Genomic DNA, 26764 nt, shown 5'->3' on the forward strand with positions numbered 1-26764 from the left:
GAGCATAAGTTAGCCAAGGACATAGCGCAGTTTGTGTCGGAAAAGGATTGCTATGGGTTCTGGCTATGCCTAGCGCTATTATAATATCTATTTAATCTTAATATAACTAGGTCACATTCTATTTTAGACTACGAGGGGTTAAATCTAACTGGGTAAAATCAAATACTAGTTTAAAGACTAGTACATAATCCTATGAGTTAATATACTCAAGGGATCATTATACCTCTAAAGGTACTAATGCTAGGGTGACAGAACTAAATGACTCAGATGGCTGCAACTTCTTACAGTCCACAGTTCAGATGTTACCCAATTGAATGTCTGTAGTATAGCTACCATGTTAGACAACAATCGTAACTAACTTTACCATATCGTTGATAATTCCATGTTTATAGAATGGACGGCAGTTCCATATCTTCCCGGCCGTAACCAGCCTCAACGAGGGGTGCAAACTCAGCAGTCTGCTGGTAAGCTGCAAACAGGTCCGCAAGCCCTTTGTCTTCAGCTACGTCTTCCGCAACAGTATAGTTTCCTGGAACCAGGTCTCTCTTTCTATAGCCGCAGCAAACAGGCGGGGTAATACAGGAAACGGGAGCGGTTTCCAGGTTACCGTTGAAGGCCGACACACAGAATTCGAAGTTCCAACTTCCTGGGAACAGGAAGCCGACTTCGTATGATGTCTCTGTCGTTGTACCATCTAGCTTCCGCGCCGTATTGTCCCTAACACTTCTGTAGTAAACGCCGTAGCCTGAAGTGCCGAATACCGCGTTCCACTCGAGTCGAATAGTGGTTGCATCGATGGTGTGCACACACAGCCCACTACTAATCAGTCACTTTTTATATACCTCGGATGTGGGATTCCCATGGTCTTTTCCATAAGTTCGGAACACTTCGTTCCCCCCTCCTTGAGTGCTGAAATACGCGCGGCAGTTATCCTTGCTCGTCCAAACAATGTCGCCTCCTGTAAAAAGGTCCGGTAATTTGTCGGTAATCTTTTCAATAGTCTTGAGACCGAACATGCATGCGACAAAATCTCCGAGGAGGCCGAAGGCCTGGTATACGCGCTTGTCGTGCTGGCCATGCCCGGTGAGGTTCGTCGACCGCTCTACAGGGATAGCCTCGCCCGTGTTCAACATCCTGATCACCTCATCGTGCATTGCATGCAGTTCTGGCAGGCGCGCAGGGTCATTGATCAATTTGCCTCCCAAAGGCCCACTGGAGTTGCCCCATTCTTGAGGTATAGTCGAAGAGACTCGAGCCAGCGGCGAGAGAGCTAGAAGCAGGTTGAGCAGTCTCATATTGTGATGACAGCACGAGGCTATACTGTTTGGCTACAGCAGACGCCATGAACAATGGGCCCTCCATCTCAATGGGCAGTTCCCCTTTTATATGCGTTACCCCTGAGCTGACATGCTGGAGGGTCCAACCCTCAGCTAAAAGGGAGCTGAAGAGCAGTAGTGAGCAGCCAAGTCTCTAGGATCATCTGCCGTATTCAATTCTTTGGTCTTTGTTAGTGCTTATCATTGTTTCTAGACCCAAATATCCACGCCCTGCGCAGGACATAAGCATGAGCACCCGACTTTTAGTGGGATTCTCACATAAGATTGAGAGAACATGGCCACTGAATGCTTGGAACCGTGCCAAGCCCCGGTCCTTGGGAAGTTGGCGTGCATCTAGTATAAATAAGCCAAGACATCATCCCGCCCCAAGATACCAGACTGCCTGCAGACATTGCAGACATCCAGTGGGGGTTCGAAATAAGTGTGCTGGTTCGTTGGTTTGTATTTTTGATTTAGCAGCAGTACATGTTTGGCCAACAACTGGTTGCGAGATCAAGAGGTAAGCGTGGAGGTCAACGCCTAAACTGGAGTTTGTTTCTAACATAGGCCAGAGCAGCCAGACTGTTAGCCCACTCAACTGACTTGTTCGATTAATCACTGGGTGATTCATTCTACCAATCACAAGTAAATCTCTAGTAGTTCATCTACCCCGTATCGCCTCATACCTGCTTTCTCCGCTTCAACTCCAGCAGCCGATGAGCCGCCAAATCATTGACGACTTTATTCGCCAGCTTCTCAAAATCTCCCTCGCAGTCACCACACTCATCCACAGCCGACTGAAGAGCCTCGCACTCCCAGCACAGACAAATATGATACTCCATGCCAAAGTAGTCTCTGAACAGCAACGACGTCTCGTCCGACTGCGTCCGCAGTACCCCCGGCGGGATGGTATCGTCGTGGTTGATGAACCTGCCCGCCCGTTTCTCCATACCAGTTTTGTACATGCTCGCCGAGCATTGATGCGTATGCCACACCAGGTCGATGTCCAGCGTTGGGACCAGAGTCGTTCCCGGACGGAGTTTGAATAGCTGTAAGAAGTACTCGTAGCGGGTGATTGCTCTGGACAGCGTCCCGTGGACGCCAGGGCTGCGGATCCAGAGGTATCCGACCATCTTGTCGACGAAGACGCGTTGGCGCTCGATTGCGGCGAATAGATATGTCGCGTATGGGCCTGGGTAGGCGGCTGCGTGGCAGGATGTAATGAAGGCGCTGTGCGGTAGCTCCTCTTTCTTGTCCAGACTGAGACTGACCAGCACATTTAGGTACACCCGATTGTCAGGTGCCGAGTCCTTGTAAGCGTGTAGGAGAGAGGTATAAGCCTCAGGCTTTGGACTCAGAAGATAGGCCAGCAGGTCTGCTTCCTGGCCAGTCAGGCTCATGAAGTGCTCCCTTGCGTCGGACGGCAGACTGAAACTCCAGTCTTCGTCATTGATGCATTGGTGCTAGACAGTCAGCTTCGACTAGAATTTGAAGAAAGGACTTACAATCTGGCCCCATGGGAATACCACGCGCCGCATGCACTTGATCCCACTGTTCTCACAGTACTTACTGAACCATGCCGGGTTCAACAGGGCAGAGTGCCACGCGATGAGCACATCTAATCATTAGCCATTGCTCTGGAATTATTGGATAACATACCTAGTGGAGGACAGGCTGGCAACTCAAGGACTTTATTCTTATTTGAAGCTAACGTCTCATCCATCTTCTTCAGCCAGAGAAAGAATCTGGCGACTCCCAGCCTGAGATAAAATGGCCATTTGATCTGTCGTTTCTGCTGAAACCTAGGATCTTTTACCTCCATGGTTTTCCGGGAGTAACGTTGCACCACTGTCCGCTTCTCTGGCTTGATGTTGAGGATCACATCCAAGTCCTTTGAATTGAGCACTTCCCGGCGGATATGGTTGATCGCCTGCAACAGTTCCAAGTGCGCGGCACATTGAGCCATGTTTGGGAGGGATGTAGCATCAGTCGACGCAATTGGATCCTCGAAGATCCTAGGATCGGGAACTCGTATGTCTTCATTGAGATCGCCAAAATTCTGCTTTCGAGCTCTGTCGGACGCCAACACCGCGTTGAAGGACCCGGCGTTCTTGTGCAGCATTGTCTGCGATGCAGTGCATAGGACGGCCATTTTGATCGTGATGCGCAAGACAGAAACCTGCTGGTTCCGTGTCGATTGTTAAGTATCCAACGGTAGATATATGCTCAGACCGAGCAAACGGTCAGTTGAACACATCCAGCCTTGCCAAGCGTGGGGCGCAGCTTGCCAGTCATTTGATGTGCGTGAATTTGATGCGTGAATTTGCCTTGGTGCCCAGAATACGAGCATCACAGCCCCCCAGGCTCGGATAGGCACACGTGAACTGCTCCTAGCGCAAGGCTGATCGTGTGATGTTTCTGAATACTTAAGACTGCATTAGAAGCAGTTATATAAGGTTCATACTGCAGTGTGCAGTCATTTAATCACCACATAACATACCAACTCAATTTATCTAATGTCGCGACTGTCCCGGTTATTCGACAAGTCTAAACAGACTCAACCTGTTTCCTCGGGGAACCCAGGCGATCCTGCCTGGACTGACGTCGGAAATGCCGCCGATCACCTTCTAGCAGAGCTTGAATCTCTCTATTGGACTGGTGTCAATCAAGAGCTGAACTGCATTGTTTCCACTCTACGACAATGGCAGCAATCCGAGTTCCAGCATATCCGCCCTGACGCAGACAATGCACTAGTCAACGGCTTCGACACGTTTATCGCGAATGTCGTCCCACCGTCCACGCTTACACCCCCCACGCTACCATCCCAAGTATCCACTAGCCTCAACCTAAAGGTATGCGTGGTGAGGAGCGCACAAGTCCGTGCGATGGAGCTGGCAGCAGCGAAGACGAGGACGGAGGTGAATGCCGATGTACATGAACGCCTTTTACAACGTCCTGTTGAGACGGATGCTGCCAAACGACGAGCACGTCTGCTTCTCCAAGCAGCTGGGTTCTTGGACATCGAAAAAGCCATTGAGCACTCACCGGCAGGAAATACGCCCAGCCCTCTCACTCCGCAGTTACGAATGATCATGAAAGGGTTCAAGGGGTGTCCAGTCGTCTCAACCCTCCTTTGCAGTAAATGCAAACGTGTCATCCGGGGGAGTATGTATCAAGCCACTGGCAAGTCGACACAGACAATCTGCGAGGATTGCTACTGGGAGCACCATTACGGAGACCCGGCCTACATCAAGCAATACAAGCATTCCATTGCTTCTCAGGTAGACGACTACATCAGTAAGCATACTCGCTGCAGTTCCTGTCGAAAACATGCGAATGAAATTCGGCGACCATCTGGGCTACAGGGCAAACCAGGGGTGCATATGTTGGCCGACGCAAAGTACTTGAGCGTCAAGGAAGCACAGAAGAAATCAGGTCTTTCAAGTCGTCCTACTCCCTTGGCGAAGGTAATTCAGAGTGATTACAATAGTCGGTCTGGCATCTACTCTGCCGCTTCAAGGTCTGGCAACATGCGCCTGGTCGGGGACGAGTGGCTGTACAAGGATTTCGTGCAGGAGAACCCATGGAAGAACATTCGCGTGGCCGTTCGGGTTGGGCCACTGGTGTTTGAAAACGGTAGTGAAGAGTAAGTGTGCTCCGACAGTAATTGAAAATGCTAATGGTAACAGGAGTAGAAATGGGGTCGGAATATCCCTTCGCGATCCAATTTTCGGACAAGAGCAACAAACGGCAGACCTCACTTTCCTTGCCGTCTGTGGGGAAACAGAAAGACAGCTATGGCGCCATGCCAGTGGTGGACCACAAAAAAGGAAACGCTTCCAAGCGGTTCTGAAACAAGTCGTCGGGACTCCTTTCACAGGCTGGCCGTTATCGGAAGCAGAGGACCAGATCATTACACTACTGGTGAAAGCAAGCAGTGACAGTGCGGAGGGTACACGCCAGGAACTGCACGACAAAATCAAAGCGTTTCTTAGTCCATGGCTGTCAGTTTACTTCAAAAGTATTGCGGGAAGGTTGCTGGACAGCAAGACCAGACTCACATGGGACGGATTGACCAATAACTGCCAGCAATTCTGTAACTCGCTGATCGACTGGGAAGCCTTTGGACCACTTGTCGCTCCGGCTTTAGTCACTCTCTCGGACAACGACCCCCCGCAACCGCTCTACCGCATGAGCTTCGTCTGTCGCCCTCGCGCGGCACAAAATCCGTTCGAACACCCAAACACCATCACCAACGTCCCGTACGGGCTGACAGAGGAGTATATCCGCCGCTTTCACTTTGGCTGCTATACCGGCCCCGACCTGATTGATTCCCTGCACGAATACTGGTACGACTGGGCCGGATTCAACAAACACCTCTATCCTCATCAAACCCTCTTCCCGTGGGACTGCACCGAAGCACTCCACCGCTACCCAGCCAAGTGCGGCACCTGCACCCTCTCCAAACACCTCTGGGCCTTCCCATTCGACTCCTGGTCAATTATCGCCCTGCACCTATCCAGAGACAAATTCGCGTATCCGCCCTCCAAACTGAGTCCAAATCCTACCTCGGAAGCATCATGGATGCAAAACCGCCTCACCGTCCTCACAGCACTGGATTGCCTCTCCGCCGGCGCAACAGCCATGTCCCAGAGCCTGCACTTCCGGTCCGCAACGCAATGGCTGCACCTCCAATCCGACCCATCAACCGATCGAATTAAGCTCGGCGGTATCAACCGCGCACAGCCATACAGCCACGTGCTGGAACACCGCACCCACGACGACTTTTTCGTCGCAAGGTGGCTTTCTGGTTATAATCATCCCATTCAAACCTACGAAACCATGCGGGAGAAGCGGCATTTGCCGCGGACGATCCAGGAACGGGAACTGGTGTTCTGGGGTGCAGAGGGGGGCGATCCGCCGGGGGAGTATCCGACTTACGCGGTGGAGTACACCCGTATTCCGAATGCGAACTTTTCGCTGTCCGTCAGTTTCAATACCGGGTGTGGAGCTTGTGGGACGCAGGCTACTGCGGCTGCTTGTGGTGCGAACTGTGGTGCGAGCTGTGGGAGTTGTGGTGGAGGCGGGGGCGGGGGCTGCGGTGGCGGAGATAGCGGAGGAGGCAGCGGGGGCGGAGGAGGAGGAAGTGGAGGAGGAGGAGGGGGAGGAAGTGGTGGAAGTGGAGGAGGCTGATATGCTGATGTTTTTATGTCTGAGGACGAAGTCGTGCATTGTGCCTTGTAGAATGGTCATCATCTAAATTCAGAGTGTCGCTCGAATTGACACGTATCAACTCCCGTTGGTGTGATGAGACAAAGCATTACATGCTTCTAGCTAAGACAGCCTCATCTGTCCAGAGTACTAATCGCGACACTGGTAATTTCACTGTCGATGGGCTTTGATGCTAAGTACTTGATCCTCGAACGATGGGGTATCTCATGGCGCTTGTGAAGGGAAGTTGGCGAGTACTATTCCTGGACGGTTTGTAGTGGGTGTCTCGACGAGGCTATAAAGTCCTTTGCTTCTGCTTTTCTTTTGGATTTTATTCTATCCACTTACCACACTGGCTAGCGCAGCCTTTCTTTCTTTTATTTTCTTTTTATTTATCGAGCTAGAACAGCATTACCCTGCTTTCTGACCTTTCACTATCATTTCTGTATCATATCATATTTCGTTTCCTTTCCGGTACAGCATTTCGAGCATTTATACAGACCAGTTACAAAATTGCCGACACCGTTTACACTAAAAAAAATAGCCAAACAAGTGTGAGAGTGAGACATCCATCAGCCCGTGGCGTCCCTGACTCGAGTCAGCGCTAAAGCTACGATAGTGTGCATATTATTCCATAGCGCCATTGCGTCCATCCCAGGGCTGAACTGCAAGTGGATTTTGCAAAGTAGTAATATGAGGATGTGCAGAACGGATTAGATCTCTGTTTAACCGCCCCGTCAAGTGGAGCTCAGCATTGACGCCGAGGAGAAACGGCTCGAACTGAAGCTCGGGCTTCGACTACGGGGTCCCTTGCCTTCCCTAGGTATCGGCTATATCCCACCCGAACAGCGCCGAACTCGGGACCAGATAAGAAGATAAGATGTAGATCAGAGATAGGCTGCTACGTATGGATGCAGCTGAAGATTTCCTCTCTGGCCTTTGGACCACACTCCCAAGTCTGTCCTGCACAACGAACCCTAACTAGTCTTGCAAACCAGCCATAACCCGGTACCGACCCGCAGTCACCATACGCATCTTCTTGCCATACAGAACCATTGGAATAATAGTCAATGTAACTGCCAAGCTGATAAACCCGCACGCAATGAACATATTCTGCGCGCCTGAGCGCTCTAGCCACGGGCTAATCGCAAACGGGATCCCGATGCTAATGGCGTTGCGGAGGAAGGCTATGCCTGTGAAAGCGTCGCCGGTTATCTGGTATCATATGCTAGTTAGAAGAAACTTCTAGTGTATGGACTTCTGAAAAGGTAGGAACTTACATCGCGATAACTATCAATCACCAGCGTTAACGCCGCATCGCCAATACTGCCTAGTCCGAAGCCGAAAAGCGCACCGGCGATACTTGGCCAGATCCAGTGGAGGCCCTGATACCGGGTTAGCAGGTTCAACTTGATTGTCTCCTTCTGAGTGAAAATAAGATAAAAGGCTGATGGCTTACTCTGGCAATTGTAGTCCCGAACATAATCAAACCCCCAGCCAACGTCAAAGCCGGGAGATGCAGAATATACAACCTCATCTCAGGTTCATAGTAGCCCTTGTTCCGCCTCGCAAAGAACAAGATGGATCTATCGCCCAGAAAGCCACCGTAGGCGGACCCGAGAAGGTTTCCGACGAACGGGCCAACGCTCATGAACCCAATCTGCTCTGGCGTGAAGTTGTACGGCGGGAGAGGGAAAACAAGACCCATAACGCTGGAAAGGATTGTCAGCCATACCACGCCGAGCGCATATTGCAGGGCGCAGAATAGAACTGCCGGGAAGGTGGTTAGGACAACGAAGGGACGGTGGAAGTATGGCCAGATTGGCTCTGCGGTGTATGTCACCAGTGCTAGTCTCTGCCGCCAGGTCTTTAGTGGGATGGTGTAGTCTAGCTCGTGGTGCTGCGCAAGAGTGGTAGCGGATTCTTGCCGGCTTGTAGTGCACTCGATGTCTGGCTGTTGGTCGGTTTTGATGTCCTTGACTGAGATATTTTGGCTGTCGCCAGCTTGTACACTGCTCCTCACACCCATAACTACTGGGGTATACTTGGTCTCCTCATAGAAGAATAAAAAAAGACCGAATAGAACAGCATTAGCGATGCCTAATGCACGATAGGATGCCCGCCATCCTTCACGCGTGGCTTGCGTCCCAGCAGCCATGGGCGTTAGGAAGCTCTAGAGTACGCCGCAATCAGTACATGAACAAGAAATCAAGAATTGCGACTTACTCCAATCATAACCATGGTCATATATAACCCGTTCATTCCTCCACGATGATGCACAAAGAAGAGATCGGCAACCTATGGGCATGAGTCCGGCACACAATGCCTCCAAGCATACTGACATACCGTAATCTGAACGATTGACTCGTTGGTCGCGCCGGCCAGCCCATGTAAGAGATTGGTAATATACAACTCTGGCAGAGATTTCATCCACGCAGACCGGAACGAAGCCACCATCATGATCGCCGTCGAAACGAGGTATACAGGTCTGCGTCCAAACTTCTTCGCAAGGGGGATGAAGAGAACGCAGCCCACGGAGAGACCGACGAAGTTGACAGACATGGCGTTGTTGAGTTGGGCGTAGGTAACGTTCATATCTGACGCCATCAACTGCCAGAAGATTACCTGGATTGACAGGCTGATGTTGTCAATATATTTGTTTCTTCCGTGTCCAAGCAGCTGGGACTTACGCTGTGAATACCACCACCGTTACTGCTAGCACAAGAGTAAAGTTCACTGTCTTGCGGGCTGTACTCCAGTTCTGTCTCTGGCTTTAGTATCCATTTATTGACTTGGATGAGAGGACGGCTGACCAGTGGCTCATTGGGGTCCCTCGACGGCACAGGGTGCAGGATAATCTGGGGTCGGTCATGATTCTCGCTCTCTCCAATTTCATCTGTAGATGAGGTTAATAACAAGTCGCAGTAAGCCCAAACAATATTTACATACTTTGGATAAGGAGAAAAGTGCCTGGTGGCTGGTTGTGATCGGTGGACGGTATCCCGTGTTGACTCTGTGCCATTGAGACCAGCTACTTTGGTGAAAGCAGGGGAGAATACAGAAACAGGTATTGCTTGAAGAAAAGAGCTGCTTTATCCTGACTTTTATTCTTGCTGAAAAGAAGAGGTGATGATCGATATAAGACTGCTACTGCTACTGCTACTGCCACCCATTGCTGCGGTGGTACTTAACAACCTGTGAACTACCGACGCGATAGTAAATCACGTACTGACGATAACACAACCAGCGCCTCACAAAGTCTATACAGTTGATAAAATGCGGGGAAACGCCACATTGGCCCAAGATAAGCACCGTGAAGTTAATGATGCGAGTAAAAATATCAGTACTAGTGCAGGGGTCGACCTGCCTAATCGAGACGGCCGAGAGAAAGCTGTTAATATGAAGGTCAGGCGAGCATGTCAGAATAAGTAGAACCTATATCGTTTGCTGCATTTACCGCGATTCGAAGTTGGCATACAAATACGGTCGCAATTGTCTTAAAGAAATATACCAAAAAGGCAGGTCCTGCCAGGAACCTGCAGTCACTGTAGTGGTCCCGTCCGGCAATTGCGCATGTCAACCTCAACGTCCACGCTGCCCTGAACATACATGTCCCAGCTGCTTTTTAAACTAAACAGCCCAATACAGTGCCAACCATCTAGACGGAGTGTATCACCATTCATCACAATGGTAACAAACCAGGAACTGCCTCTTTTCCAAGTCCACGACGGTATGTCTCTATGTCTCTGCTATAAATACGACCAGCACACTAACCCAATATACCCAACAAGACAGACCCAGAATCAATCCGCGCAGTCGCAAATACAATTACGTCCTCTTTCGCCGAAGATCCGCTGATAAGATGGCTGCGCCCACTCGCCGGGCCGTGGTCAGCCAGCGATCCAAATACGTCCAAATGGCAGTACCGTCGAGTTCTGAGGGCTGTTGCGGATGGTATTGTGTTGGTCTCTGCTACCGTCACTGAGATAGATCAAGATTTCCATAGAGACGGCAAGTTATGTGAACGGTTAACTGTCGAACGGGATGCAGGCGCAGCGGCCTTGTTGTTTCCTCCTCGAAGAGGTTGCCGCTGGACCCTGGGCAGGATACTGCTTTGGTGGAAGGTATGGTTTCTTGATATTGTTAGCCCTGTCCACGAGAAGGGTGGGAATGACAAGGTACGCGTGCCAACCTAGTTTCTGAGAGCATTGAGACCACAAATAACAATGGGGATCTATATTAGAGATTAAAGCAACTGATGGATGCCCATGAACGGGTGGTTACGAACATCCAAGACACGTATCGCATTCCTGACCTGTGGTATCTAGAGGTTATCGCTGTACACCCCTGCCTCCAAGGTCGTGGGCTGGGGAGGAAGGCACTTCGTTCTGTGCTAGACCATACGAACGATGAGCCTGTCATCCTCGAGTGTACAAACGGGGATAATGTCGCGTTTTACGAACGACTTGGATTCAAAGTTGTAGAAGAAGTCGAGTTGGTTGAGGATGGTGCAGGAGTCAAGCTGTGGTTCATGCTGCGACAAGGCCTGCGAAAGCAGACGGACTGAACTCACTGTTCATTATGTGTCAAAGATATGTAAATAGAACAAGGAATGACAGTGGATTCTAGAATAACCCCAACTCTATGCCCCTTGTCCGTGCAAGATGGTCAATATCAACTGCTCCAACTGGGTACGTCCAGTACTCTTCGAGCAAGTCCAGGAGAAGGCGATATTGTCTATTCCAACATGGGTTCTCGGCGGTTAAAAGCAGGGTCTTTCGTATGAATTCCTTCACTGTCGGATCCCTTTGTAAAATATCACTCTGTAGCCCGGCGACACAGACCGGATACGCAATGGCATTGATAATGAGTGTGTCCCAGCGTTCTGGGTCTAGAGAGGCGTGACATACGGCATCCACCGAACTCAAGAGCCGCGAAACTATGACCATTGTGGGAGTGAGAATGGCCCCTCTTTGCATGGCCGGGTCTATCGTTGCTTCTGTATCTGGAGAACGTGGGAAGCCTGGTCCCCCATGTCGAACAACCAACACTCCAGCCAGTCGATAGGCCTCCCACAATTGACATTGCATAAAGGTTCCCTTTGCGCCCGGCCAATTCCAAAAACTTGTCTCTGTTGTACCCTCGCCAATGAAGGCGAAGATTGTCACCAGAGACCTCGGTAGGCCAGTTACAACCTCCACCCCTGTCTCGATCTCTGCGGGGGAGTTGTCCTTGCAGCAGTACTGTCTCCAGAAGCCAAGATGCGGGTGCCGACGACCGATTGAAAATGTGGGGAGGTCCATGATACCCATCACCTCGAAGAGGTGGGCGCGGAATACACCTCGTTCTTGGTGTTTTTGTGGGCCGTCAACATCGTGCATGCGAAGAATGCTGTACATCCCTCGGAGGTGCATTGTCCATGGAATGCCGTGCATAACCTGAAAAACAGGATTTAGTTAATGGACTAGAAGAGGGAGGAATAGAATTGGTACCCACTCCAATCGTACACAAGAGTAGTCCCGCTGTAAAAGTCCCATCCTCTAGATCGTCCTCGCTCTTGGAAAGCTCCGCGCGGAATTTATTCAGACCGAGGTCAAGGTACTCGAGGGAACAGGCGGCTGGTTGTCGGTTTAGTGATGCTTGCAAAGCGATGCATATTCGATACAGCGCTTCGGATTGTTGGCATAGTACGGGAAGACGTGGTTTCAGCAAGGTCTGTTCGTCGTGGACTGTAGTTGAGTGCAGGATATTAATGCCAGATGACAGAACTACGTCGCTATCGCATTAGCCTCGATTCGGTTTTGCTATATTATTGTTTATACTCACACTCTTGAAAGAGCTGCGCATCATCCTTGCCATGACCAGGGCCCGACAAATAGAATGGTACTGGGCCAAGTCTGAAATCTACCAGACAAAGCGTCAACGACTTGAATGTGCATACTGAAAGAAGAAATTGTGCAACGGATGTATACCTTCTTGAGCAAAGTCTTGAGACGAAGATTCCTCAGTCACCTGCGTCTGTATTTCCCCTTCCTGTTCTCGCCGCCGAGCTCGATTCCGATCTCTCCGACGTCCAGGAACCCTCGGCGGAATCGACGTATCTACTGGTGCCTCGGCACCGGTATAATGACCTCGCGACGCAATGCCGGATCCCCAGCGCAGACGCACTTCGTAGCCGTCGCATGGTATTCCCTGCTCGGTGCAGACTTGGCAAGTCGGACGGGTACGGTCACACTTGCGATGCTTTGCCTTGCATGTCCAGCTATGACGGTCAAAGCTATCAGCTGCAGCCTGGAACATAAAAAATGGGAGGGGGTTGTTACCATCCGCCGTGCGAGCGACGAGCACGACTGGGGGTCGACATTCCTGATTGGGGTTGGGATACACAGAAACGAGAATTGGGGGGGAGAAGCTCGATTAAAAGTCCGGGAATTATAATGCGGGGAAGATAACGAAACCAGTGGATCTAACGGGGTCGACCTGCCATTTTGGAAGTGGCGTTGGACTGATATTGTTTAGACTTTAGCCTAGAGATTAGACTTGGTAGTGGCTTGGTCGGCGCGGTTATCTTGGCGTAGGGTTGTATGGAGTATATGACAAGCTCATGGACTGCCTATAGATATACAAGTTTTCAGGCAATCAGACTTCAATATGTCATTTCAAACTCCCGTCTCGAAATGTACGACCAAAATTCCATCGCTCGGTGAGCTCCAAGGGCTGCAATATGCAAATGGAGTGCAGCAGTTCTGCGGAATTCCGTACGCCGACTTGGCCAAGCGGTGGACAAGATCAACGCTTAAGACTGTTTGGAAGGGCTCTAGGCACGATGGAACCAAGTTAGGGTACGCCTCTGGCCTCCTCCGACATGTGATTTACAGAAGTTGACTGTATCTTTAGAAACAGCTGTCCCCACCCAGAACCTGATGAAGAGACCAACGACCTCGTTCCAGTCCCGCCAGCTGCTCACTTTTCCTATCCTCCAGAGGTAGATGAGTTGACCGGTCTTGTCATGAACATCGTGATCCCATCAAAGCCAAACAATCCCGACAAAAGATATCCCGTAATGGTCTACGTACATGGCGGCTCCCTGCTATACGGAGGAGCCAACCTTCCGATTTTCGACGCCGTGAACCTCGTCTCCCAGAGCATCAAAATGAGCACGCCAATCATATGCGTAAACTTCAACTACCGCATTGGCCTCGGCGGATTCCTCGCTAGCAAAGAAATACAGCGAGAGCTAAGAGCAGACGGGTTCCAGGGCTGCGGCAATTTCGGCTTCACAGACCAACAAGTTGCATTCGAATGGGTGCAGCGGTATATCGATGCGCTAGGTGGTGATCCAAACAACGTCACTGCAATCGGCGAGTCTGCTGGCGGGATTTCGATAAGTAACCAGCTTGCTGCTGCGTGTCCGCCTCGTTTCCGACGCGCAGTTTGTATGTCTGGCCTGTCTGTCTCGATTCCACCGTGGACGATGGAGCAGCATGAGGCGCTGTTTGAGGCTGTTTGTCGGTATTTCCGGATTGATTCCACCCGGTCTGATGTGCTGGACTCTCTCCGACAGATCCCGCAGCAAACGCTGGCAAACGCAACTCCCATCATCCAGGGGGTGCTATCTGGGACGGGCAATCCATGTCTCGACGGGTGGTTCTATAAGAACGACGCTGACCCGCGTGAAATCCAGACGGCACCATCGTGGCTTGACGCCCTAATGCTGGGCGATACCTACCATGAAGGAATTATCTTCCATTTGAACATCCTCGAGGACAATTTCCACTCGATCCGTCAGACTCTCGCAGGGCACGTGGGAGCAGAAGACGAAACAGATCAAATACTCGCAGAGTACGGCATTAGCCCAGACCTCCCACATAGCCTGCTTATCGAGCGAGTCGAACATATGTGCGGAGATGCGGTATTCAAAATCCCCAACTACGCCACTACTCTGTCCAATTCGCATCTTGCGGACAAGGGCGCATTGTTTATGTACCATTTTGACCAGCGCTCGCGACTCAAGAACGCGCTGGAAGGGACCGCGTACCATGCGCATGAGCTCCTGTATCTGTTCCAGAACCTTACCAATGAGATGGATGAGGGCGAGAAAGCGATGGCGCGGGACCTTGCTGCTGCGTGGATTATGTTCTGTAATGGGCAAGTACCGTGGACTGGAGGTAAACGAGAGTGGAAAGTTTGGGGTCCGGAGAGTGTCCAGGCTATGCGGACGGAGGAGCAAGATGAAGAAATTCGCTCGTATACGAGAATGCAGCGGATTCTCTCCATGGGTAGTGGCGGGACTTGGAAAAGATGGCTTTCTGGGGTAGATGCGTTGGTGAATAAGAGAATGAATATGGGGAAAGCGGCCTAAGTTATGTATATACAGAGCCATAAGTTGTCTAGTTACAACTGAGGAGATACGTTTGCAATAGAGAAAGCGTAAACCGCCTTCTTAGCCCTCTCCTCCGTAACAAGCATCTGCTCAGGAAACCAAGAGAGGTCTACAGCCTCTCCGTCCAACAGGTCATTATCATGACAGAGCAACATCGTCCCCAGCGCCTTCCCACACAGCCATGCCAACACCATTCCTTCTCCTGAAAACGCCGCAGAGACCCATTCAGCGCCTCCCTCTCGCTGCGCATCTTGACCCCTCCGCGTGAGTGACGCTGGGAGCCGTCCTACCCAAGGAAATCCATCAGCGCTGAAGCCCATATTCCCCGTCCACATCTGCTCAACAGCACGCACAGGCACAGCTCCCCAATTCTCACGACCAAATACCGCACTCAACGCCCCTGAAAGGTGGATGTCCGCATAGAGACTAAGCTCCGAGTCCGTAGAAACACCGAGGTCCGAAATCCCACCTCCTTCGCCCTGAGAGAATCCGCCTCCAAACATCATCATCCCGCCAGCATCCGAGGGCGACGGCGGCAGTTGCGTGAGATAATCAAATCCGCGGTCATAGTTGAAGAGCCATGAATGCTCCGCTCCTTGACTTCGGAACTTTGTCCCAGGGTGCTGCGCGGACATCTGGCCGCGGACGGGACAGATACGGCCCTTCAGCCCGGGGACTAGATGAGCAACGTGGGCGTTTGTGCAGTGCACGACGTGGCGGGCGCGAATGGTGCCTCGAGGTGTTGTCAATGTGTAGCGGAGTCCGTTTGGGGCGTTCCTCCTGTGATCTTCGATGTCGGTGACTGGCGTATTCGTTTCGATCTTCAAGTCGTCCGGGTATTCGGCCTTCAATTGACCCAGCACTCCGGTGATAAATCTGTAGGGCCAGATTGCACCTGCCGGGCCGGCGATGATTCCTTGGGCATATGAAAGAGAAAACTCCTATATCGCTGATTAGGAAATATATACGAAATATTGACATTTGCTTCCTACCGTTGGAATATCTTCCCTCTCATACAACCTCCACTCCCCCGTCTCCTCCGGCAATCCCTCCCTCAAACGCTGAAAGCGATGTCGAGCCTCACTCCACCCCTTCTGGTTAAAGTAAACACTCAAGAACTGGACTTTCCGCGCCTGAGCTGTCTCCGTCAATTCATACTCCTGCGCTATAGCAGGGAGTTCCCGCAAATGCGCCAGCCGAAACCTCAATATCTTCCTCGCAGCGTCAGTCCCATGCGCTTCTTCCAGATCTGCGAATTCCTCCGCCGTCTCGAGGATATGGCCCCCATTACGGCCTGTTGCACCGCTACAAATGTCCCGGGCCTCTAGCATAACGATCGCGGGACGGCTGGTACGTTCTTGCCCCGGACCATTATTGCGAGGTTTTCGAGACCCCAGGATTGTTCTTGCGATGGATGTTCCTGTTACGCCGGAGCCGATAATGACGATGTCTGCTTCAGCTGGTAATTTTGGTGACTGTATTTTTGCGAGATCAGGATGGGGCGAGCGCAGCCAGAAGGAAGATGTAGGGTTCGGTGTTGGGAGCCCGGGATCGGACAGCACTCTGTCTAGGGCTTCCTGGCGGTCTTGTAGTGGGATTCCGGGGTTGGAGAGGAGGGATTGGACGAGGAATGCCATTATGATCGTATATTCACATTTATGTAGGTATCAAGGGTTGTTTGAAGGGATTGGGGTCATTAGGTGGAAAGAAAGGGTGGGTATAAATGTCCCAGTCGAAATCTAATCACTAACATTTCGTGGGATGGTAGTATGACTCTAGAGACCTCCGATAACAAAGAAGCTCATTCTAATATGGAAGGTCTATGCGGAACAAAGTGTCACCAAGTAAGCACTGCGATCTAAGTTCGTGCTTGCTGGAGCCCGCGGGTCCCAGGCTATCAATTCACGATCCCTTAGATGGAGTTGGGGTCAACCTGCCTTTTCGGGCAACGGCTCTGTATGAGATTAACGGACAGATGAGGCTGGGATATCTCATAATGTAAATGCCGATTCTTATCATAGATAAAGAGGCAATACTGACTTCATCACTTACCGGCGACATCATCCAACATCGTGCAGTAATCATGGCCGCCACAAACAATGACTCCCCCGGAAATGCCTACTACCCAAATAGCCCGCCAATGCGAAGGCCAGGCCTGAAATTCATTTACCGCCTCGAGTGCACCATCGCCTCGGAAGAAATCAATATCGGTGCCCCCAACGGAACGGGCGTATTTCGGAGCATCGCGAACATAACAGGCGGTACATTCAAGGGGCCGAACCTTGAAGGAACCGTTCTTCCTCTGGGTGGTGCCGACTGGGCGACTATTATCGAGGGCACGCATGTATGTCGCCTTTCCCAATCCATTCCCCCGCCCGTATCGATATAAAGACCGTGCCACTAACAACATCAAAGTCCATGACCCTCGACGCACGATACACCATCAAGACAGTCGACGACCACTATCTCTTCGTGCAAGCGCACGGTCTCTACCGCCCCGGCCCGGGAACAAAATATGCCAAACAGGTAGCCGAGAACCCAGCCATGAGACCACCGCCGACAGTTACACAAGATGACGTCGAGTTCTTCTCACATCTACGGATCGAGGCTGCGGGGAAATATAACTGGTTGAATGGACTGGTTTGTGTTGGGGTGATGAGTTGCGAGGATGAAAGTATCATTATCGATGCGTATTATTTGACGAATTTTGTTAGTATGAAGCCGGAAGATGTTATGATGAGACGGGAGAATTCATAGATGCAGCCCGAGGTACTTAGAATCTCTTCTTCCGTCTTATGGTGTCGTATTTACCGTGATATGAGCCGTGCCCTAGTCACTTGTCCCGTTTAGGAAGGTCGACGCATTCTCCTATCTGAAACTCTGGTAGATAGATTACCTCGTTGGTTTCTTAGTGCTGCCTATGCTGTACCCCGCATAGCCTCGCATGTGTAAATGCCTGTACTCATTATTAGCGCCACAGCTATATAAGACAGTCGAGGCATGCCCTTATCAATATATCCATAGAAGAAAAAATGACCATATCCCCATCCCCCAAGACTGACTGGCAGGCCCTTGTTGCAGCAAAACGCAAACAACTAGATGCCCAAATCCCATCGGAATGGCGCCTCAGCGACGACTTCCGAGCCTCTGTCCCCGCCAATGGCCATCTAATCGAGGTTGGCATTGCTCGCCGAAGCGGCATTCTCTCGGATAAAGAGCTAGACATCACGGAGAACTTCTCCGCGGTGGAATTATTAGAGAAGCTTGCCCAGAGAGAGTTTAGTTCAGTAGATGTCACGACGGCCTTCTGCAAAAGGGCGGCGATTGCGCAGCAGCTGGTAAGTGGCTTCTGCATCCATGGAGAGGTGCCCTCCATTATACAATGAGATGCCGGCGACTGATTACGATAGACTTCATGTTTAACGGAACATTTCTTTCACAAAGCCATCGAGCGTGCGGAGTATCTAGATGAATACCTGCAGAGAGAGAAAAAAGTAATAGGTCCGCTTCACGGCCTTCCCATCAGCATCAAAGACAGTTTCTGCCTAGAGGGGATCCAGAGCACAGTTGGATATGTCTCGCTTCTTCAGAACGAGCCGGTGTCGCATAAATCAGCGCTTGTCGAGGTTCTACTCGACCTTGGGGCAGTACTTTATGTGAAGACGAATATCCCTCAGACAATGATGGTTGGCTGCCCCACTCATGCATACCCTTGCATAACTGGGTTCTATGGCTAACACAACACAGACAGGTGATTCCGAAAACAACATCTTCGGCCGGACCTTAAATCCGCATAACACGAATCTAACAGCCGGAGGATCAAGCGGCGGAGAGGGAGCACTGGTCGCCTTCCGCGGTTCGATCCTGGGCGTAGGAACCGACATCGCCGGGTCGATCCGCATTCCTTCTCTCTGCTGCGGTGTGTATGGCTTCAAGCCCACAACCGACCGCATTCCCTGGGGCGGCCAGGTAGCAGGTCTCGCCATGGAAGGGATTCCAGGACTGAAGCCATCTGCAGGGCCTCTGGCGCATAGCATCGCAGATATCGAGCTCTTCATGTCGACGGTGCTTAAGGCTGAACCTTGGAAGTACGATGTCACTGCGAGTGCATCACCGTGGCAGGAGCTCCCACTAGCACCTGAGTACGGCTCTCCAGACAGGTTAACCATAGGCATCCTCCCTGAGAGCAAGCACTTCCCACTACATCCTCCTGTGCGGAGAGCTCTAGAGTCCGCCATCAAAGCTCTATCCCAGCGCGGTCACCACATAGTCCGACTTCCAGATGACCCCTCGCGAGACCTCGCCTACGCAAGCCGCCTAGCATTCCAATACTTCATCTACGGACCGCACATCGACCACATCGCGTCTAGCGGGGAGCCGCTCGTGACATCGGTGGCTAAAATGTCTTCGCCGATGTTCACGGGCCCGTTTCCTGTTGATATGGAGCTCCCGCCGTTTGAAAAGATCAATGCGCTGCATACGGCGCGAGAGGAGTATGCGGATGCATGGCGCAGGTGCTGGGTTGGGAACGGGCTGGATGTTGTCCTTGCGCCTGGGGCGCAGAATACGGCGGTTCCGCATGATACATTTGGGTGGCCTCCTTATACGGTTATCTGGAATTTACTGGATGTAAGAAGTCCGTTTGCAGATACCTGGATATGTGCTGACTACGAATATCGTATAGTATCCTGCGTGTATCATCCCCTACGGCAAAGCTTCCAAGGAACTTGATCCTGTCCCCATGGTTATTGACGATGGCGTCCAGCCTAGCTGTGAGTTTACACCATGAATATCTCCTTCATAGAAGGTAGACTTGCTGATTAGAACAGATGATCCCGATGCTGTTGACGGAGCTCCTTCTGCCATCCAGGTCATAGCTCCACGCTTCCAGGATGAAAAGTGCCTCCATGCCGCGCGGATCATAGACGAGGCTATGCGATGAGTACATTTGTGTAGTAGCCTGGCAGTCGTAGATTTGCTTTTCATATCTACCCATATGGGAGGATTAATGAGCAATAACCCTAGTAGATGATATGGTCTTCGCAGCCATAGGCTCAGTGGAGTCAATGAATACCGAAGTACGGAGGTGTGATGCAAAACTCATTAGCCGCTAGTAAACTTGGCATTTCCATTGTAATGTTGGCACCTGTGAATTTCCTTAATGGTTAGTTTTGCCGCTACGATATGGTCGCCCCGTACGCCGTCCCGTAATTACCGCCCCGGATTCCTTGCTGGTCACTGGTCGGCGCAAAAAATGCACCAGCCTGTTACTGGACGCTCTATGGTACGACAATTGGCTATGTGGGAACCCGAGTGGAGCGAAGTGGCCAAAGACAGGGACGTTTGTACATGGTGACATGTTGGGTATGTCTGCAAAGGTCGGGCCAAGCTGGTGAAATGCAGGGCGGCTGCTCGAAGGTTTCTGCTTGCCAGAGCTGCAACGGAAACCCAGGCAAGAGCAGAATGTAGAAAAGCCGATCAGCTCGAATGCTTTGTGAACTAACTACAATGACTAGGTGGTTTTACAAAAACACCGCCACGAATTGAAGGGACGAAAGTGCTGCGATTTCTGATTGATAAAGATTACGAGAGTTGGGGTTGGCGGTGGAAAAGAAATCAACCGGGCATTGTCAATCTGAGGATTTCGGTGGGTCTGTCCTGCTCAAACGCGGGCACGTCTACCGGATCGTCGACACCATTTAACCCTACCCCAGTGCGACCATCTTTCTGCCAGTAGCATCTACGGCGCCATGGCAATAAGCCTAGCCAATTCCGAGGTACACTTGGGCCAGTGGAAGGAATGAGACTGACGTATGGATAGTATGTCACGTTACATACCCAGGTAAACGTGTCCAAACACGATGAACTACCATGACTCTTGACAGTTTGCCCGAGCAAGATAGATCGGGATCTTTCATCGCTTGCTGGGCTATAGTTACTGTCTTCCGGCGAGCCGGTTCGACATGAAGACAGTGCACCAGCCATTGATCCCGAGCACGAGGAGATTGTTGCTGGTCCCTTGCGGAGGGGTAACTTTTCCGACCGAACGATGCTCCGCTTTCATGCCTGATATGTCGTCCCGACACCGTGAAGAGTACTGGTGACTCTTTGTCGTTCCTGTACGTTGGCTGAGGGGAAGAACTTGTGGTCAGTCCGGCACTGCCCCGAATAACATTGGATGCATCACATAAGCCCACACTGCATTAAGTTTCTCATGGACAGCCCTCGTTACATATTCCGTCGAGAGGGCCGTTAGCTGAGTTTAGACTGGGGCCGAAAGGCTCCAGCCAGTCGTCTCCTTGCACATTTTCACACGCAGACGTCGAAGACCATATTATAGAAGATTATCATGTGGATCTTGTTACCGTGCTATCCTTCGTTAATGTAACTGCTACCTCTGCTTGCTCCGGAAGCAGACGATATGTGAACTAAACAACATCCGGCATAATCTATTTAATGAAACGAAATCCCTCCGCGAACCCACGAGGCTTCTGCTGGTTTAGACTTTGGAAGACGCCAAATATCGCCGAAATGAAAAGAGATAATTACGGTTTATGCACTTATTTCCCACGTCTCTAACACATCGGTTTTGCCGGCGATTCTCCTGATGATAGGGGCAAATAAGCCGCCAACACCGGCATAAAAAACAACATATTGCAGGACCTCGAAGGACGAACGTCAGAGCTCAGAGATAAGCTACGTACATTCAACTTCTTCAGGTTCAGCCTTCCTCGTCTCCAGGGTGTTGCTTTGAAAATTCTTCCCGAGCTAGTGCGGGGGACTGAGTACACCGAAACCTGTCCGCGGAATCAAGCAATGGACGAAAATGAGATCCAGCGGCTGAGCTCTGAATTGCAAAATACCCTGCATCTCCATGAAATCTCCTGCGACCTGAATGCCAAGATGCTCAGTCTCCAAGATGGGATAGGTAGGTCTATCTATAATGGCTATAACTTTCTCGGTATTCTATGCAGACGTGGCTGACTTCAGACAAATCGCACATCCATGTATATCGAAACATCCAGACGCTGCCAACGATGCCTAGATTCCACCCCCGAGCGAATTCATGTACAGGCCTTGTTCTATGTCGCGATTGGCTCAGCCCCGCGGTCCAACAGCAGGCGCACTATTCCCTCGTGCCCATTGGATGATGCCTCTTTAACGGCAGTATCGAGGTCTCCGCCCCGTAAATTGACATTTGCGCCTCGATCCAGGAGAATCTGCACCATCTTCTCATGCCCTTTGGACGCCGCATGTTGGAGTGCAGTGCTACACTCCCCATTGGCATTGACATCAGCGCCGTGGTCCAGCAGGATCTCCAATATCTCCTCTCTCCCCTTGTCTGCCGCACATGCAAGTGCAGTCAGGCCGTTACCTCCCGGGGCATTAATATCAACACCCCAGTCCAACAACAGCTGGACAACGTCTTTATCTCCCTTGAATACTCCGTGGGTAAGTGCAGGGAGGGCTATCTTCCCTCCTACCATACTGGGATCCGCACCGTGATCAAGTAGAATCCGTACGACACCGTCATGGCCGTTGGCGGACGCGCCGTGTATCGCAGCACCGCCGGTCTCCCCTTTCCGCGCATTCACACTCGCACCTCGCTCTAGCAGAATTTGAACGACTTTTTCATGGCCTCTCATTGCAGCAAGTCGCAGTGGACTTGTGAAGGCTCCTTGAACTTCAATATCTGCACCGTGATCGACCAATAGTTGCACAATACTCGCATGCCCTTCGCGCGACGCCAATTGAAGGGCACCTTCTTCCTCGTTCGGATCTTGGATGTTTGCATCAGCACCGTGTTTGAGTAATAGCTCCACTATATTCTCATGCCCTTCAATGGATGCAGCTTCCAGTGCAGTTGCTTCCCCGGGGTCATGGGCGTTGACATCTGCACCTCGATCCAGGAGCACTCGCACGGCCTCTTCTGCGCCTGAAGACGCGGCAACTTGGATGAGAGGCCCTTTATCTGGTCTTCCACGGACATTTGGGCCATTGACATCAGTAGCACGATCTAGTAGCAGTCGCATTGCTTCTGCATTGCCGTCACGTGCTGTACAATGAAGTGCACTGCGATATTCCGTTCCCTCGGCATCAATATCTTCAATGTGATCAAGAAGTATTCGCAGCCCTTGTTTATCATCGCTTCGCGCTGCCGCTACTAGTGCACCGTAGCCGTCATCATTCCGGGAAGCCACAGTGGCACCATTATCCAGGAGCAATCGCATAATCCTGTACTGTCCATTCTTAGTAGCATCTGCAAGCGCGCTCCCATATTTTCTTCTTCCGACAATGTTAACGTCTGCGCCTCGATCTAAGAGCATCAGCACGATGTCTTCATGGCCTTCCCTTGATGCCTCCCCAAGTGCGGTTGACGCGAAAACCCCTGATAAAGCGTTTATGTCGGCTCCTCGATCCAGTAGGATCTCCACAACTCTTTTATGACCCTGGTGTGCCGCGCTTCGAAGCGCACGGGAGCCGCTCTCATCGTATATGGCTTCCGCATCAGCGCCCTGATTCATTAGCTCCTCCACAGTCTGGGCAATCCCGAATCTTGAGGCCAGCTGAATTGGCCGGTCGCATCTTTCGACCAACTCTGCGCCCTCATAGTTACGAAAGACAAAGCCATCAGTCCAATAGCGTGCCCAATTGATGTAAACATTGGGTTCGGTGAATAAACGATTAATCTTGGGCTGCAGGTCCGATCGCACAGGGCTATTTTCTCCTACGGCAGCCACAATGGTATTCCACTCTCGTGCCGCGTATTCAAAATAGGGCAGTTTCCCCAATTCCTCTTTTGTGAGGAGGTTATTTTGTTCAAGAAGATAGTCCACAGTACTTGTCGCAAGGAATCTGTGTCCATCCATCGTCGAGAATTGGCACTCGTGTTGGTGCTGATTGCTCCCATCCACTATGAGGAACTCCTGCACGGAAAAATGGGCTACCCGAATTTTGCCATCGAATTCACTGATTAGCGAGGTGGTGCAAATCTCGAGAATTGAATCGGGAAAGTCCAGGCCGACGATAGCGGCAACCATCTTCAAGTCGAGAGCTATAGGCGAAGTGCAAATAGTCATGAGGATATCGCGCGCCAGTGGAACATCTCTAGGCTCTAGGGCATTGAGGATCTTAAGATAGCTCGCTTCTAGCGTTTGAGGGATTGTGTCGAGGGCGACCTCAATATCCTTTTCTCTGCGACATTTTTCGATCTCGGCGATTTGTAGCTCAGCCCAACGGAAACGCCTGGTCAATTGACATTCAGCACATCTGTGCACAGTGAAGCTTAGGAGACAATAATCATTTAGGAGTAGTCATACCGTTCCTTGGAGCTCAAGAGTTTTTCCTGGATGAGCCCCTTGATGTTCTCATTCAATCTTTTCAACGGCGGTTGCGCAATTGATGTCGTAACGAAGGTTTTGACATCATCGGCTAGGCGGGCTTCTAGATCAATCTTACAAAACACCTCTAGCTTCTCTTTGATATCCTGCTCCGCCCTACTAGTAGCAAGTATATGGACTTTGCTTCTATACCGCTCGAGTAAGCCGGTCAGAAGCGACAGAAGAGACCTTCTCTCCTTAGAGTAGGCGTTCACTGGACACTCGTCCAATGCATCAAAAATGAGATACACGTTCCCGGGGATGCTGGAGACCACATCATCCAACAGATTAGAGATGGCTTGTGAGTCCGGCTCACTGCCTTTAAGCCGATGTTCGTTCCAGATCTTGACCACTGAAGGGAGTAGCGGCGACCTGCTTAGCTGACGAATGAGCGATCTGGTCATGCTATCCACACTCTGTGTTTTCTCATCACCAAACTGGAAATACCAGTAAGCGAGGTACTTGGCATCGTCTAGCTGGCACTCCTGCTCGATGTCTCGAATCACGGTGGAGCTATTGAATGTTAGAAATTAGTTCGTGGCTCAGCACTAGTGGAATAGGGATATATACCAGAGGACAGATTTGCCACAGCCCGCTAATAATACACAGTTAGCAACGGTATGGCTATGAATAATGGGATGGTATTATTTACAAATTCCTGGCAGCCAAAGTAGACTGCCAGAATTGTATTTCCACTCAAGGTAGTCTTTCGATTCGAGAAGCCAATTGCCGGTATCACCGATTCGCTTCTTCTGCAGCTCTCGCTGACGGCTGGAGAATGGCGCTGTCGATAGCCAGGATATTTGGCTGTCTTCCTCTGCGGCTGTTGATTACCTTTAGTAAATATTCATCTCGCGAATGGGGAGAATCCGCACTCAAGACTTTGCACTCGACACTCTTGATTGTGGCCAGATGGGCCGCCGCAACTTTACGATCGCCTGGACCTACTTAGTGCCTGCTGATTTGATTAGAAACAAATCGGGACTCACCGAGGTTTGCGGCTAGGTGTGCCCATTCTTGTGCTGAGGCGCCCTTCTCGTTGATTGCATCTTTCAATTGTGAGAGCGGTTGCTCGGTGAGCGCGAACACGCTTTGTGCGGTACGAGCTTAGAGGTAATCAGCTAGGATGATTCCGGGGCTCAATGGAGGTGGGAGACGCAACTTACATGCTACGTTCTCATCCTGGGCTTTCCTAACCTCAGCTGCGAAACTAAGAATTGCGGAATAGACCGAACGCAGGGCTTCGTCGAGTTCGTGATCACTCCCGACGCCCTGGTTTCGATAGTTCGCATCAATCAGGGAATAAAAGGCGAGTTTCTGCGCGAGGTATTCGGATGCAGCGAAAATCGCATCTCGGCGGTCCAATGTATTCTGGACGATCTATGCTCGGTATCAGCGTCACCGCGCTCGAAGTCACGTTTTGCGGGGGGGCTTTACACTCATTCCAAACGCAATAACCGTCCAGGCAGAAGATGCTGTATCTTTTATTAGCAGTTCTTCTTCCAACGCCGTGGTCGTGAATAGTAGCAGCACACACCATGTCCGGTGGGATCGAACGACACAAATGTGGAGATCAAGTTGTTGGCCTTCATCGCCGCGTTGATGATCTTCTCCGCAGAGTCCCGAAGATTGATCTCGTCTCCGTCCTTGCGAGCGATCCTGAGCCCATCCTTCTTCCACTCTTCGTATCTGGCGGTAGTCTGCTGGATGACGCCGTTGATGGCGTCTGTAGCTGAAGAGTCATTCCGAGCGACATACTTCTTACACTCGGGATCCAATCCTTCGTATGCCTCTTTCCACAGATCTCGCGGGCCGGGCTTCTCCTGTGTCACGTCCGTCGAGCTCGTATCAACTTTGACATTGGCCGGGGGCTTTTGTGTCTGTTTCTCGGGTCGTGGTTGGGTCGATGGCTTCGGAGGAGTCGGTTGGTCGTTGTTCTTTCGGTCGCTCTTGCTGCAGCATAGAGCCCGGAAACTCCCCATGGTGGCATGCACTGGCATGGAAGAAATGCGCGGCGGTGTGCAGAGGTGACGGGGGAAATGCGACAGTGTTATCATGGGCAATGGTGCGAGAACTCAGGGCGCTTGCGTTTCCACTGTGGCAGCCACGATTCAGCTGAATGAGCTTGGGAAATTGAATCCTGCCGATCTTTACCGAAAGGCATGAGTGTGCCCCACTAATAATTATCCAGTAAGCTGGTCGTATCGTCTGCATGTTCAGTGAGCTCGAAGGAGCTGACTCTGCTTGGGCTAACAAGCGTCTTGGGCCGCCAGCCATGGCTGGTAGCTCTGACGGGAGACCATCATTTTACCAGCACGACCGGGGGCAGTGATGCCACCCTCAAGGAGAGCCGAAGGAAGCCGGGCGCAGAGCTGAGATGAGGGACTCGCAATGTCAAAATAGTTCGACAGATCGGGACGGATCGACGGGGCCGCCCGCGATCTATTGGACGAACTGTGGAGAGACTCGTTCAG

The 26764-nt window shown here is 51.2% G+C and overlaps 11 protein-coding genes across 11 annotated transcripts; 5 read left to right on the forward strand and 6 right to left on the reverse strand.

Annotated features, from left to right (window-relative positions):
* Positions 1–386: 386 nt before the first annotated feature.
* On the reverse strand, positions 387–1295 carry ALT_7373 (fibronectin type III domain-containing protein; the record flags this gene model as incomplete). The annotated part of the gene is made up of 2 exons (XM_089600251.1): positions 387–816; positions 886–1295. The coding sequence occupies 2 exons, from the start codon at positions 1293–1295 to the stop codon at positions 387–389; spliced, it is 840 nt and encodes a 279-aa protein (XP_089455436.1).
* A 701-nt stretch (positions 1296–1996) lies between these two features.
* On the reverse strand, positions 1997–3468 carry ALT_7374 (uncharacterized protein; the record flags this gene model as incomplete). Its single annotated transcript, XM_033560502.2, has 3 exons — positions 1997–2779; positions 2822–2934; positions 2976–3468. The coding sequence occupies 3 exons, from the start codon at positions 3466–3468 to the stop codon at positions 1997–1999; spliced, it is 1389 nt and encodes a 462-aa protein (XP_033416393.2).
* A 364-nt stretch (positions 3469–3832) lies between these two features.
* On the forward strand, positions 3833–6576 carry ALT_7375 (uncharacterized protein; the record flags this gene model as incomplete). The annotated part of the gene is made up of 4 exons (XM_089600252.1): positions 3833–4613; positions 4692–4962; positions 5012–6372; positions 6431–6576. 4 exons carry the CDS (start codon positions 3833–3835, stop codon positions 6574–6576), a joined length of 2559 nt encoding a protein of 852 aa, XP_089455437.1.
* Positions 6577–7508: 932 nt separating this feature from the next.
* Positions 7509–9549, reverse strand: ALT_7376 (putative MFS transporter; the record flags this gene model as incomplete). Its single annotated transcript, XM_033560766.2, has 7 exons — positions 7509–7742; positions 7808–7912; positions 7987–8700; positions 8754–8825; positions 8874–9152; positions 9218–9423; positions 9477–9549. 7 exons carry the CDS (start codon positions 9547–9549, stop codon positions 7509–7511), a joined length of 1683 nt encoding a protein of 560 aa, XP_033416657.2.
* A 665-nt stretch (positions 9550–10214) lies between these two features.
* ALT_7377 (GNAT family N-acetyltransferase) lies at positions 10215–11094 on the forward strand (the record flags this gene model as incomplete). The annotated part of the gene is made up of 3 exons (XM_033560767.2): positions 10215–10257; positions 10323–10705; positions 10771–11094. The coding sequence occupies 3 exons, from the start codon at positions 10215–10217 to the stop codon at positions 11092–11094; spliced, it is 750 nt and encodes a 249-aa protein (XP_033416658.2).
* A 58-nt stretch (positions 11095–11152) lies between these two features.
* ALT_7378 (Zn(II)2Cys6 transcription factor) lies at positions 11153–12891 on the reverse strand (the record flags this gene model as incomplete). The annotated part of the gene is made up of 5 exons (XM_033560768.2): positions 11153–11965; positions 12024–12295; positions 12354–12431; positions 12500–12789; positions 12851–12891. 5 exons carry the CDS (start codon positions 12889–12891, stop codon positions 11153–11155), a joined length of 1494 nt encoding a protein of 497 aa, XP_033416659.2.
* A 287-nt stretch (positions 12892–13178) lies between these two features.
* On the forward strand, positions 13179–14889 carry ALT_7379 (para-nitrobenzyl esterase; the record flags this gene model as incomplete). Its single annotated transcript, XM_033560769.2, has 2 exons — positions 13179–13369; positions 13425–14889. The coding sequence occupies 2 exons, from the start codon at positions 13179–13181 to the stop codon at positions 14887–14889; spliced, it is 1656 nt and encodes a 551-aa protein (XP_033416660.2).
* Positions 14890–14921: 32 nt separating this feature from the next.
* On the reverse strand, positions 14922–16547 carry ALT_7380 (NAD(P)/FAD-dependent oxidoreductase; the record flags this gene model as incomplete). Its single annotated transcript, XM_033560770.2, has 2 exons — positions 14922–15851; positions 15903–16547. The coding sequence occupies 2 exons, from the start codon at positions 16545–16547 to the stop codon at positions 14922–14924; spliced, it is 1575 nt and encodes a 524-aa protein (XP_033416661.2).
* Positions 16548–16993: 446 nt separating this feature from the next.
* Positions 16994–17667, forward strand: ALT_7381 (DUF3237 domain-containing protein; the record flags this gene model as incomplete). The annotated part of the gene is made up of 2 exons (XM_089600253.1): positions 16994–17254; positions 17326–17667. 2 exons carry the CDS (start codon positions 16994–16996, stop codon positions 17665–17667), a joined length of 603 nt encoding a protein of 200 aa, XP_089455438.1.
* Positions 17668–17942: 275 nt separating this feature from the next.
* gmdB (general amidase GmdB) lies at positions 17943–19852 on the forward strand (the record flags this gene model as incomplete). The annotated part of the gene is made up of 5 exons (XM_033560772.2): positions 17943–18248; positions 18321–18596; positions 18658–19539; positions 19595–19682; positions 19740–19852. The coding sequence occupies 5 exons, from the start codon at positions 17943–17945 to the stop codon at positions 19850–19852; spliced, it is 1665 nt and encodes a 554-aa protein (XP_033416663.2).
* A 2140-nt stretch (positions 19853–21992) lies between these two features.
* On the reverse strand, positions 21993–26347 carry ALT_7383 (uncharacterized protein; the record flags this gene model as incomplete). The annotated part of the gene is made up of 9 exons (XM_089600254.1): positions 21993–24156; positions 24231–24803; positions 24861–24885; positions 24943–25054; positions 25125–25228; positions 25280–25396; positions 25457–25670; positions 25728–25765; positions 25828–26347. 9 exons carry the CDS (start codon positions 26345–26347, stop codon positions 21993–21995), a joined length of 3867 nt encoding a protein of 1288 aa, XP_089455439.1.
* Between the last annotated feature and the right edge of the window lie 417 nt (positions 26348–26764).

This window comes from Aspergillus lentulus (genome assembly GCF_001445615.1).
Source record: "Aspergillus lentulus DNA, contig: Alt13, strain: IFM 54703, whole genome shotgun sequence".
Classification (NCBI taxonomy): Eukaryota; Fungi; Ascomycota; class Eurotiomycetes; order Eurotiales; family Aspergillaceae; genus Aspergillus; species Aspergillus lentulus.